This window comes from Prionailurus bengalensis, chromosome B3 (assembly GCF_016509475.1).
Source record: "Prionailurus bengalensis isolate Pbe53 chromosome B3, Fcat_Pben_1.1_paternal_pri, whole genome shotgun sequence".
Classification (NCBI taxonomy): Eukaryota; Metazoa; Chordata; class Mammalia; order Carnivora; family Felidae; genus Prionailurus; species Prionailurus bengalensis.
The window spans coordinates 87,378,094-87,391,105 of record NC_057355.1 but is presented as its reverse complement, the minus strand read 5'-3'; the positions used below and the strand labels follow the sequence as shown (position 1 = coordinate 87,391,105).

The window sequence follows — 13,012 nt, the reverse complement described above, 5'->3', positions numbered from 1 at the left end:
CAAGGGAAGCTATTAAAGGGTTCTGGGCAAAGTGAAATAATCTGACTTATGTTTTAACAGGATCACTATGGAGGCTATGTTGAAAATCCTTCCGAAGGGAGTAAAAAACAGAAGCAAGAAGACCAAGAGGTCCCTGCAGCAATCCTGATGAGGAATGACACTGACTTGGACAAGATGATTAGTGGTGGAGTGGTAGACAGGGATATCTATTTTGAAAGGCAGAAACAACAGCTAACAGTGTTTATCTCTGGAAAGTCAAATTTGGTTGGAATCAGGGAGGACTTTTGCTATTTATTGCATCTTTGACTTTGCAACACTAAAGATATATCACATTTTTTAATTTAAATAACTTGTAAAATTTAAACAAAATCTTGGGGCGCCTGGATGGCTCAGTTTAAGCGTCCGGCTTCAGCTCAGGTCATCATCTCACAGCTCTTGAGTTTGAGCCCCATGTCGGACTCTGTGCTGACAGCTTAGAACCTGGAGCCTGTTTCAGATTCTGTGTCTCCCTCTCTCACCCTCTCCCTTCTTCACGCTCTGTCTCTCTCTGTCTCTCTCTCTGTCTCTCTCTCTCTCTCTCTCTCTCGTTCTTGCTCTTTCTCTCTCAAAATAAATAAACATTAAAAATATTTTTTAATTTAAACAAAATCTAAAGGTAAGTATGAATGAGTAGGATCCCATTATATACACAGATCCCATTCTACGAACCCACCTGCTCTCTTTCACACACACACACACACACACACACACACACACACTCTCAAAACCACTGTAAAGTGTTAATAGTAGTTGTCTCTAGAGAATAAAATTATAGATTATTTTAACTTACTGTTATTTGCATACATATATTACATGAAATAAATATATATTGTTTTTGTAATAAGGAAAAACATTGTGGGTTTTTTTTGTTTTGTTTTTTTTTAATTTTTTTTTCAACGTTTATTTATTTTTGGGACAGAGAGAGACAGAGCATGAACGGGGGAGGGGCAGAGAGAGAGGGAGACACAGAATCGGAAACAGGCTCCAGGCTCTGAGCCATCAGCCCAGAGCCCGACGCGGGGCTCGAACTCACGGACCGCGAGATCGTGACCTGGCTGAAGTCGGACGCTTAACCGACTGCGCCACCCAGGCGCCCCAAAAACATTGTTTTTTTAATGAAAGACAAAATTCACACTTCATAAGTAAAGGCTTTATACATAGGTAATTATAATTAACTATATCTACTTTATATTTATTGCTTGGACATGCATTAGCCTCTGTAATTAACTGAAAACAAATATATTAATATACTGAAATTACACTGAACAATAGATATCCAGAAAATTAAAGCATTTTTTTTAAATCAAGGTTTTCAAAACTTAAATACCTTATGATAGGTTTCTGCTCTACAAATATAGCTTTGAATATATAAAGGATCAAGTCTAATAGCCTCAGAAAAATGCCAAATGGCTTCAACGTAGTTATCCAAGTATAGCAGATGTATGAGGCCAATATTTATGTAAGCCAAAATAACAGTTCTAAAAAAAAAAGTGAAAAAGCAAAATCTTGTTAGACATTTGAATTAATCCAAATGTTTTCCAGTTTTGAATGAACCTAGTGAAATACATACATCAATATATATCAGGATGTTTTATTAAATGTTTTACTAAAACAAAGTAAATCGGTTAACTATTCTCTTAAAAATTATAAGCACCTTTATAAAATCCTTAGTTGAGAATCAACATTTATAGAGTCTATGCTAGGAACAGAATTCCTGAACTCCCCACTCCATCTTTACTCTTCCTTGACTTAATCTTGACTTATCTTGAATTTCAAGCTTAGTTTTTCTCAATTTAAAAGTTTTCCCCTCAGGCTATGTTGTGTTCGCCATGAGTAACAGAGAGAAACAGTAATATTCTCAGAGCCTGGGGTTAAAAATCCTCTCCACCTACATATTAACCCAGCTTCTTTTCTTTATAAAATAAATGTATTTTTTCTCTCTTTGAATCAAAACATTTTCAATAGAGAATTGATCTTAGAAATTACTTTATTTGATGCCTCTATTTCAAAATGAGGAAACTACATACCCTATAGCCCAGCTTTGTTAAAAGCCTAGACCCTTTGCCTAAAAGACACCAAAGTTCTTACTGCCCATTTTTTGGCTTTTTTTGAACCTGAAACTCTTTTCTTTCTGGCTCAAAAATATCTAAAAAGGAACTACTTTGGCCATTATGGAGCCATTCTCCATGACTTTCCTAAGTCAAGTTTAAAGTTTACCTTAGATAAAAGTAAACAGTCTGCTGGTTGGCATGGAATTGGCATGTTGTTTTTAGGGTTTTTTTGATGCCTTTCATTTTAACAAATGCTTCTTTGAAAAGAACAGAAATTAATTAATTCTGTGTTTTAGAGCTTAGATTTCTGTACACACTAAAAGTGTGTACAACTTTTAGTCTTTGTTTCTTCCTGAACCTACACTCTAACAGTATTGGTTTTTTCCTTTGCTTTACTATCCAAAATGAAGTCAGATTCTAAATAGTTTCCTATTATTGAGTCATATGTTGTGTGCATAGCAATATATCAAGCAGAATATTTTCTCATTATTTTAAAACTTGATAACATTTTTTCATGAAGTTAATTTCAAGAAGCTCTGATCTGTTTATCCCCACACTGCTGTTAGTAACTTTATGTTGTTATCTGTGAATTGGACTCATCTCAAAAGCATTCAATATCTAAAATTTGCAAAAGTATCTGAGGTAAACAGATGTTGGGAACCAGATCTTATCTTAGAAGTAGTATTCTAATTCTAGGATGCTTTTACAATTGTTATTTTATAAGGTTATTAATGATGAGGGGAAAGGGCTTTTTCTTTCATTTTGTTTTTTTTTCTTAACTTTATACAAAAGTGAAATCAGTAAGAATGAAAAGGAAAACATACCTTTCTAGAGAAATAACAGTTTCAAAGTCACAGATTGCCAGCAACCAAAGCTTTAGATCTGCATAGAGTATGCCCCGGTGTAGAAAACAACCAAGATTCTCATAGCCATCATTTATGAGAGCTTAAAAATAACGACATACATCTTATTTGGGTTCTGAACAAAAATATCTGAGTTGTGTTTTAGTCTTTACCCTTCCCATTGCTTATTCTTACATTTGAACACTTTATAAAACATATCTATGATGAGCGCATTTATTTGGTAAGAAACAGTATTCACATAAAAATGTATTTGTCTATAAGTAACAATGTGGCTATCAAGGTTCACAAATTCATTAAAACTGGAGAAATCCTGATGGTAATCTAGGATAGTCCACTCACTTCACAGATGAAGAGATTAAGGTGCAAAGGGGCTTAACCACAGTCATGATTAAGTCAATGGCAAAGATGGAATCTAACCTCTGATTCACTTCAGTGGATTGCAGTCAGAAGGGCACCATTGCCTTGATGGGCTGTTAATTATCAGGAAAGCATTGCTATTGGTCATAACACAGGCTCTGGTACAACTCCAGACATGCAGATGACAGAGATCAGGCTGCTACACATCAACCAGGAAGAGCAGCTCAAAGAGACTACTCCAAGGAAAGCTGAACTTGGAGTTAAGGCAGGCAACTTGACTATGCATATTCTAAACAACAGGAGTGTGGGGCAAAAAGAATCTTCTCAGTACTCCAGGTGTGTGTCTTTCATCTATAAGCAGTCTAGAGGTCATCTCATGTATCCCCACTTAATAATTTTCCCTTCACTTTCCCAAAAACATGCTAGTGAATTACATGGGTTTTCCACAACATTTGATCCATGTTTTCTAAGCTTCTCAGGCCCATTCTGGCTAAGAAGGGAAAGTTCTGCCAAAAATGTACATAGTGCTCACAGTCTGGGACAAAAATATTCACAGTGTTAGATTTGGGGAAGTATATTGAGTTTAAGCAATGATGACACAGATTAAATAAATAATCATGAAGGCAATCTGCTCCATTCACAGTATAATTGGCTAGCAAAGACAAAGTCAGCTGCACTTTTGGTGGTTGCTCTAGGAAAATTAAAAAATTCTACCTAAGGAAAAAATATTAGAATTACTTAACCTCTCTGTGCCTCTGTTTTCTTATCAGGGATGAAAATAATTCCTACCTCATAGCATTATTCTGAATATTAATTGAAACACTCTATATAAAGAATTTAGATTAGTGTTTGGCAATTAGTGAAATGCACAATACATGTTAGATATTATTATTAGCTTGGAAAAATATCTTAAGGGTCCTTTTTGATTGTGGAAGATAAAACTCCTTAAGCTAGCCTGTAGAAAAGAATTAAAGCCAAAATCAAGTTGGTCTGCTCTTAATAATTAAATAACAAAGACTTTGTATTATTGTGATAGCCTAGAAAAGAGAGAGTGAGGAGCCCACAACTTGGAGAAGAGGGAAGTATGAAAAAGAGGCTTTTAGAGATTACCAAGAAAGGAGTTTGGCCAGATGGCAGACAGACAGAGCTGACAGAGAGAAATAAACTTCAAGAAAAATGGGTGGGCTTGACCTTCAAATTTAAATCGCTTTGGGGCACCTGGGTGGCTCTGTCAGTTGAGCATCCAACTTCGGCTCGGGTCATGATCTCATGGCTCGTGAGTTCAAGCCCCGCATGGGGCTCTGTGCTGACAGCTCAGAGCCTGAAGCCTGCTTCAGATTCTGTGCCTCTGTCTCTACCCCTCCCCCACTCATGTTCTGTCTCTCTCTGTCTCAAAACTAAACAAACATTACAAAAATTTTTTTTCTAAATTTAAATCATTTCTGCTAACTTTATCCTTTGAATCCTAAGATATTCATTTTCTTAATGTTTATTTATTTTTGAGAGAGAGAGAGAGAGAGAGAGAGAGAGACAGACAGAGAGAGAGAGATAATGAGCAGGGAAGGGCAGAGAGAGAGGGAGACAACAGAATCTGAAGCAGGCTCCAGGCTCTGAACTATCCACAGAGCCCAAGGTGGGGCTCAAACTCATGAACTGTGAGATCATGACCTGAGCCAAACTCCAATGCTTAACCCATTGAGCGACCCAAATGCCCCCCAACCCCAAGACATTCATTAACAGTAATCACAAGAATTGTGTGGATATACAAAAATGGAGAATCAACCAGAGAGCAAAATTAGATGCAAAGATTACAAGAGAGTTAAACAAAATTTAACTTAGTCTTCCCTTCCAAAAATCCTTAGAAATAGAAGGGAGGGTACCAGATTCCTTTCAGCACATAGGATAGACTCTAGGTTATTTTATTTGAATATTCATGGCACAGGTGGCCTCAGAAGGCTATCATCTTATATTGCCTTCCTTCAGGAGCTATGTAATTCTCTTTGTAAGAGTATAGTTGTCTCTTAGTCTCTAGATACTGATACTGCCTCATCTAGAATGATGGGATTGTAGTACTTTGCACCCAGGGGAACACTGTTGGTCTCTGGCTGGAATTATCGAATCACAATGGGCTAATTTATTCAGCTGGGACTGTTTACTGAGCACTTACTCTATGCACAGAATGGTGCAGGGCATATTTATATACCAAGAATACACTGATACAGGGTAAAGTGGAAATGACTACTGTTAGCTTTTGGCATCCTATTATTACTAAAGATTCTCAAAGCTCATTTTTAGTTTAAGGGTTTAAAAACTCAGAATTTGACTAATCAATGGGCTAGGCCTATGGAGTAGGACACAGCCCACTAGGAAAATTCACTGTTGTTTTAGCAAGCTGACTAGAAAATAGACCTGGATTTCCAGAAATAACCTGAGAACTCAATATATAGAAAGAGATTTCTTTGATATGATATTCTCCCTTTGCCAAAGTTATACACATACATGTAAGTACAAACACACTCACATTCACTAAAAGGGCATACTAGGAACACTTAAACCATTGTAGCTTGTAAAAATATGTGAATATATATACTATACAAATATATCTTAATATGTAACTACATAAAAATATACATATTATATTAATCATCCCATATTAGTATTCCACTCCATGAACTTCAAATCAAATTCCTATGTATGTGCAGTTGAAGGCAAAGTACCTGAAACGCTGTAGTCCTGGAGCGCTCTAAAAGGGCTACTCTTTCTAAACAAGCAGGCTCTATAATACAGTGCTAACCAGTTATTAGGATCTAAGTGAATTGCCACAGAAAGATCTTGAGTTGCTTGCTTATAAAATTGCCGTTTAAAATATGCTCTTCCTCTGTATGTCCTAGAAAAAGAAAAAAATTCAATATGTATTGCAAAATACACATTTTCTCTTTTTTCCTTTACAACTAATTTTGTATTTGAATAACAATTTCTGATTATTTCCACTTGCTCCCCCAAAAAGGTTAGCAATGATGTTAATAGCAAAAAGGATATGAACTTTTTATAAATAAATATACTTTATTTTATATATAATTATATGCTTATTAATAATATGCTAATTATATGCCTACTAATCTTATTATATTTCTTGTACTTATCAGAGAAATGTATCAATAAAATAAATATGAGTTTATTTATTTTTATTACTTATTGAGTACCCAAAATGTTAGGCTTTAATTTACGTAAGATTGTTCTCTAAAAAAAACAAATAATCCAGTTTGAAGGAAATGGGCCTCAGTGAGTGGAGTTGTTAGAAGATTTTTCTTTGGCACTGAAAATGCACCCAAATAAATAGGAGGCTGCTTCACATGGATGAAAGCTATTGCATCAATTGTGTGATTGGATTTTATCTCCATTAACTTCTGACTCCAATTTCAAAATTATCATTAACCTACATCAATTCCTGAAAATTCCATTTTCAATCATTTAGTAATGTAAAGCAAATCAGCTTTTAGAAATAAAATAAGGCAATTAAGGAAAAACAGGAGGAATAAGCTAATAGGTTATCTGCTGCAAAGAAGTTAACATAAATCTAGTTGGGGGGAGGGAGAGGGGATAAGGAGATGTATAAGAAAGTTATATTATGAAATCAATGATAACTTGGAGAAAAGAGTGAAGCCAGTACATTGACAGACTGGTAACAAAGATCTCTCAAAAGCACTAAGCATCCTGAGACTCATGATATTTTATCTTTCACCTAAATGTTTATTGCCCCATCTTTAAGAAATGTCTTATTTATTTTCTAATAAATATAAGAATTTTATATTTATTGTTAAGTATTTCTGATTGCTAAGAATATTCCTAGTGATTTTTCAGCATATTATATGACCCCAAACTTAAAATTTACAGGATAAACCTTTAGTAATATTTCTGTAGGATGCCATTAAGTCATGTCAACTCTTCAAACATACTGACTTTTATATCTTTTCCTTATTTTGTTTCCACTGCTTCATACTTCACACCCTCCTCAGCTCACACCTGTACTATTTTACTCCATTCCTAGTTCTAGAGTAATAAGATCTGATCATCAGATAATAAAGATCTCTTTTCTCAAAAACTTTCAACAAACCCCTATTGGCAATGGAATGAGGTCAGATTCTTCAAAATGGCATATAAGGTGTTCCATAAGCTAGCATCATCTTACAATAGCTTTAATTAATCTTCTTGTTCTCCAACTAATTTGATGCTTTCCTGCAAGTAACACCCCTTTTACTCAAGAAGAAGTAGACAACCAGAATAGAGCAATAACTAGGGCAGAATATTAAAAGACTTTCCAAAAAGATTGTCCTCCTTTCAAATGACTACAAGTTGGGATAATTTTAGAAGCAAGTTATCTCAAACTTTCAAAGAACAAAAATTATCTAATCCTAAAGGATATGTTCCGAAGAAAAGAAAAAGATGGAAGGCTTAATTCCTTTTGAAAAGAAGCCAAATACTGAAAATACAATCTGACTATGAAACTAGAGAACAATCTCACTACAAATGTAGATGAAAAATCTTCAAGAAAGTAAAAACAAAAAGAACTCAGTATAGTTTGACAATATTCCATCCAAAAATATATGAGGTCCAAGAGGCACTTATCTTTCAAAATTAGAAAAACTGTTAATATGAGATTCCTATAAGTAAATGAAAATTCCTATTATTACTAACAGTATTGTTAAGTTAAAGTCAATGCAGTGATATAAAGTTGTGAGATTAGAACAGAGAAAAACTGGCAGAATAGGGAACTTCAAAACTTCATCCTTCCATAAAGGTAATGAATATGCTAACACCATCAGAATCAACTTTTTTAGAACTCTGGAATCAATATAATTAAAAATTTCACAACCACCATGAGAATGCTTTATACAGGAAAGAAATCTACACATCAGATGAAGCTCAGAATGCTAGGTAGGATAAATTCAAAGAGATCCACACAGAGACACCTTATGATTAACCTGGTGAAACAGAGACAAAAAACAAAAAAACAAAAAACAAAAACAAAAACAAACAAAACTCTTGAAAGCAGGATGAGCGAAGTAACTGCTCCTTTACAGAAGATTTTCAATAAGACTAACAACTGATATTTCATACAAAATCATGGAGGCTAGAAGGCAGTGGAATAGCACACAGGCATGCCTTGTTTCATTGCACTTCCCTTTATTGCATTTTGAAGATACATTTTTTATTTATTTTTTAATTTTCTTAATGCTTATTTATTTTTGAGAGAGAGAGAGAGAGAGACAGACAGAGTGTGCAGGGGGCGGGGGGAGCAGAGGGAGTGGGTAGGTGCAGAGAGAGTGGGAGACACAGAATCCAAAGCAGGCTCCAGGCTCTGAGCTGTCAGCAGAGTCCAATGAGGGGCTGGAACCCATGAACCACGAGATCAGGACCTGTGCCAAAATCGGATGCTCAACCAACTGAGCAACCCAGGCACCCATTTTTTTTTAATTTTCTTAATGCTTCTTTATTTTTGAGAGAGAGAGAGAGAGAGAGAGAGAGAGAGAGAGAGAGAGCGAGCGAAGATACTACATTTTTTACAAAGTAAAGGTTTGTGGCAACTGTGCATCAAGCAAGATTATTCACACATTTTTTCCAACAGCATTTACTCACTTCATGTCTCTGTGTCACATATTGGTAATCCTCACAACATTTCAAAGATTATTATTATATTTGTTATGGTGATCTATAATCAGTGCTCTTTGATGTTACTATTGTCATTGTCTTGGGGCTCCTTAAACCATGTCCATATCAGACAGCGAACGTAATCAATAAATGTGTGTGTTCTGGCTGCTCTACCAACTGGCCATTCCCTTGTCTCTCTTCCTGTCCTCCAGCCTCCCTATTCCCTGAGACACAACAATATTGAAATGAGGCCAGTTAATAGCCCTACAGTGGCCCCTAAGCATTCAAATGAAAAGAAGAGTTGCATGTTTCTCACTTTAAATCAAAAGCTAGAAATAATTAAGCTTAGTGAGGAAGGCATGTTGGAAGCCAAGACAAGCTAAAAGCTAGAACTCTTGCACCAGTGAGCCAAGTTGTGAATACAAAGGAAAAGTTCTGGAAGGACATTTAAAGTGCTACTCCAGTGAACACATGAGTGATAAGGAAGTGAGACAGCCTTGTTGTTGATACGGACAAAGTTTTGGTGGTCTGGATAAGGATCAAACAAGCCACCACATTCCCTTAAGCAGAAGCCTAATCCAGGGGAAGGCCCCAACTTTCTTCAATTCTATGAAAGCTGAGAGAGGTGAGGAAGCTTCAGAAGAAAAATCTGAAGCTAACAGAGGTAGGTTCATGAGGTTTAAGGAAAAGAAGCCATCTCCATAACATCCAAGAGCAAGGTGAAGCAGCAAGTGCTAGACATAAAAAGAATACTACCACATGATTCTATTTATATAAAGTTAAAAAAAAGAAACAGGCAAAACTAAACTAAAAATATTTAAGGACACACACTTATGTGATGAAACTAAAAAGGACTACAAGGAAGTGATTAAAATGGACATCAGGATAGTGGTTGTTAATCTTCTAGGAAGGCAAAGGCACAAAGGGGTCTCTAGGGTGCTGGAAATGTTTCTTGACCTGGTAATAGTTACGCAGGTATTTACATTGTGATAAGTCATTAAGTTACACACTGGTACACTTTTCTGGATGCATCCCTTATTTTACTATAAAAAATTTCAATATTGAACAAATTGTAAGTAAAAAAATGAGCAGGTACAACTACCTACACATTTAAATCTCTTCAAAACAAAACTTAGATTAAAGGAAAAAGCAACAAAATGAGAACTTTTTAGGCACAAGAACGTTGGAAAAAGCAAAGTTCATTATCAAACTTATAATAAGATATTACAGAAACCTATATAAACAATTCTCTGTACTCAGTGAATTAAAAGGATATGAAAGAAAGCTTAAAGATTAAATATAGGTCAATATTTTCAAAATTGATAATGTATCTAGTATTTAGGAAATGTAAATGAAACAACTCTAAATTGTCATTTTATGCCTATTAAATTACCCACTACTGTTAGGACTGAAAATTGACTTCACTATTTTTAAAAAGCTGTCTGACATATTTCCAGCAATTTTCTTTCCTCAGAATGTATTTTAAAACAATAATTTCAAAAAACACATCTAAAATAATTCCTACCTGGCTTGAGAATTTTGGGGATCTATATTTAATAAAGCTGTAAAATCTTGTATGGCTGAAATCCAGTTTTCATTTTCATAGTAAAACATCCCACGTTTCAATAATGCATCTGTTCTTTTGGGATCATAAAAAATGCACTACATGGGGTGTGGAGGGGAGGCAGAAAAACACAACACAATAATGAAAAAAGAATAAAACACAAGAAAAGTATATAATCTCATAGCAAATTAACTAGCCGACAACTACGTTTTTAACTTTAGATTATATACATGCAAACTAACTTAAGATGCCTAAACTTTCAAATTTGCATTTAAAGACCAGGTCTTCAGTAAGAACATTTATCAACAAATTCTAAAAAGGGGAGGAGGTTTACTGAAAGAGGGAAAAAAAAAAACCCAGCATATATCAGAAGCCAAAGCTTTTGCCCACCAAAATTTTTACTGATAAAATTTCAGAGGTGCAATGTTCAACTAAAGTGGGGTTGTATTAGATCATAGCATTTATCCCAATTAAAGATGATACATATTAGACTATATCAAGGCTGATTCAATCAAATCAAATATGTATTAATCTAGTCCCTAAAATGGTAAAAAGGAATTAATTGGTATTGGCCTGGTTTATTCATTTCACATTGACATGCAAGGCAAGAGTGAAAAGGCTACATCATTGTATACTCAGTTGTAAACTCCTTGCCTATTGATAGTGGGGGGCTGGGGGGGGAAATGGGGAAGTGAAGCACAAAGACTACTGAGTATTTTTTAAAACAGTAGAAAAAGAAAAGAAAATCCTAAAGATTTTGAAGCTTATTTGGCCTCAAGTGGCTGCATTAGTCAATGCATGGAGGAAATGAACAGGAATAGATAATCTAATAATTTCATTACCTTAGAAGAGATTTTTGGTCACTTCTAGTTTACAATCCTCTTGAAACAAAAGAATGTCAAGTATGAGGCTAAGCATCATGAATTAAGAAAAAGGGTAGTTGGGAACACAGAAAGCTAAGTTACTTAAATAATTTCTAAATTCTCAATTGTATTAAGAAGTAGAATTTAGAGCAAAGTCAGGAGATCAAGGTTACAATTGTGCTGCAATTAGGGGACTATTTGGCTGACTCTAGCCTCAAAGTACAGTTCAGCTAAAAGTTCACTTCTTCAAGGGAATTCCCTGATATTTCACAATATAAATATATAATTAAATATATATATTTACCCCTCCATTATCTTTATTTCTTTCATAGCACTCATCATAAATTGTATGTATTTATGTACGTATTTATTTCTGTAATATGTCCTTTAACCTATAGGCTCCCTGTAAGCAAGAAACAGGTCTGTTTCATTCACCAAAATTTATCTACTACATTATAGAGTGATAAATATACAGTTGATAAATATTTGTGAATGAATGAATGAATGAACCAGCAAGCACAGCTTCTTTAAGAGCAGATGGGTTCTCTGTAGAAGAGAATCAGCCATGTCTCAAGAGTTAAGAGGTGGAAAATAATTTTCTCTCTTGTCTGAAGGGAAGAAGCAATTTTCAAAGGTTTCTTTAAGCACTTTTCATGCTTCAGAAGAGCTAGTAAAGTCATGCCTCCCTCCCGAAGTTGTTTCAATGCACCCATACCCAACTCTTTGATGTAAATCCATTCATTCACTAATAAAAAAAAAACCATTGACATAGCATTAATATCAATTCTACTACTGAGTGCTCTAGGTCCTAACATATAATAAATTCGTTTTTATTATATAATATATGTGAAAGACACTCAATGACTTGCTCTAATATTAGGAGAAGAACATCATGATCTAAAATACATAAATGTCAGCATTATATATGATAAAGCTTACCTTAGAAAAGTCATCAATGGCCAGAACTTTGTTTGCTATTTCATACATCTCACCCCTCCTGAAATATATATCAGCATCTGTGGGCTTGCACTTAATTGCCTGGGTATAGTTTAGAATTGCTAAAGTAATGTCTTTTCTTCCCCTGAAAATTTCTGCCTTTGACAAATATGCCTCTAAAGAAAATTAAAAAGGTAAAATTTAGTTTTACAGTCCTTTTAATAACTATGAAAATTTTAATCCCTTTCCCTCCAAAAACATAGAATAATGTTCTGTATTATACTTTCTTAACCATTAAGGGTTTTTTTTTTATCTATTTCAACAATGCAGAATTTGTTCTCAAATTATAGATACTGGTAAGTATCTATTTGTGGTTATAAGCATTTTCAATTTCAATTTTAAGTAACAAAAATGACCTTTTATCTTTTTGTATATCTGAAGTGTTTCATACTCTTTTAAAGTTTATAGTAAAACAAAAATTTATGGACTTTGGCAGAAATAGGCATAGATCGAAAAACATTTATTAAGCTCAAGTTATATTCTAGGGGTATGTTATTCACGCTGTGGATACAAAGATGAACAGGACATTTTCTCATTCTCAAAAAGTTCCATGTTTAGTCATTCAAGCTGATTAGAGGACGGTACATAAAGGCAAATGTATAGATTTCATCCAACCAAGAAGTCTTAGAA

The 13,012-nt window shown here is 34.6% G+C and overlaps 1 protein-coding gene across 1 annotated transcript in view; it reads right to left on the bottom strand.

Annotated features, from left to right (window-relative positions):
* Positions 1–13,012, bottom strand: part of TTC6 (tetratricopeptide repeat domain 6) — a 189,528-nt gene that overhangs the window by 47,343 nt on the left and 129,173 nt on the right. Inside the window, exons 13-17 of the mRNA XM_043556026.1 lie at positions 12,326–12,498; positions 10,485–10,621; positions 6,028–6,197; positions 2,915–3,035; positions 1,367–1,517 (exon numbers count right to left, since the gene is read on the bottom strand). Coding sequence (XP_043411961.1) covers positions 1,367–1,517; positions 2,915–3,035; positions 6,028–6,197; positions 10,485–10,621; positions 12,326–12,498 — 752 coding nt within the window. The remainder of the gene's footprint in view (positions 1–1,366; positions 1,518–2,914; positions 3,036–6,027; positions 6,198–10,484; positions 10,622–12,325; positions 12,499–13,012) is intronic.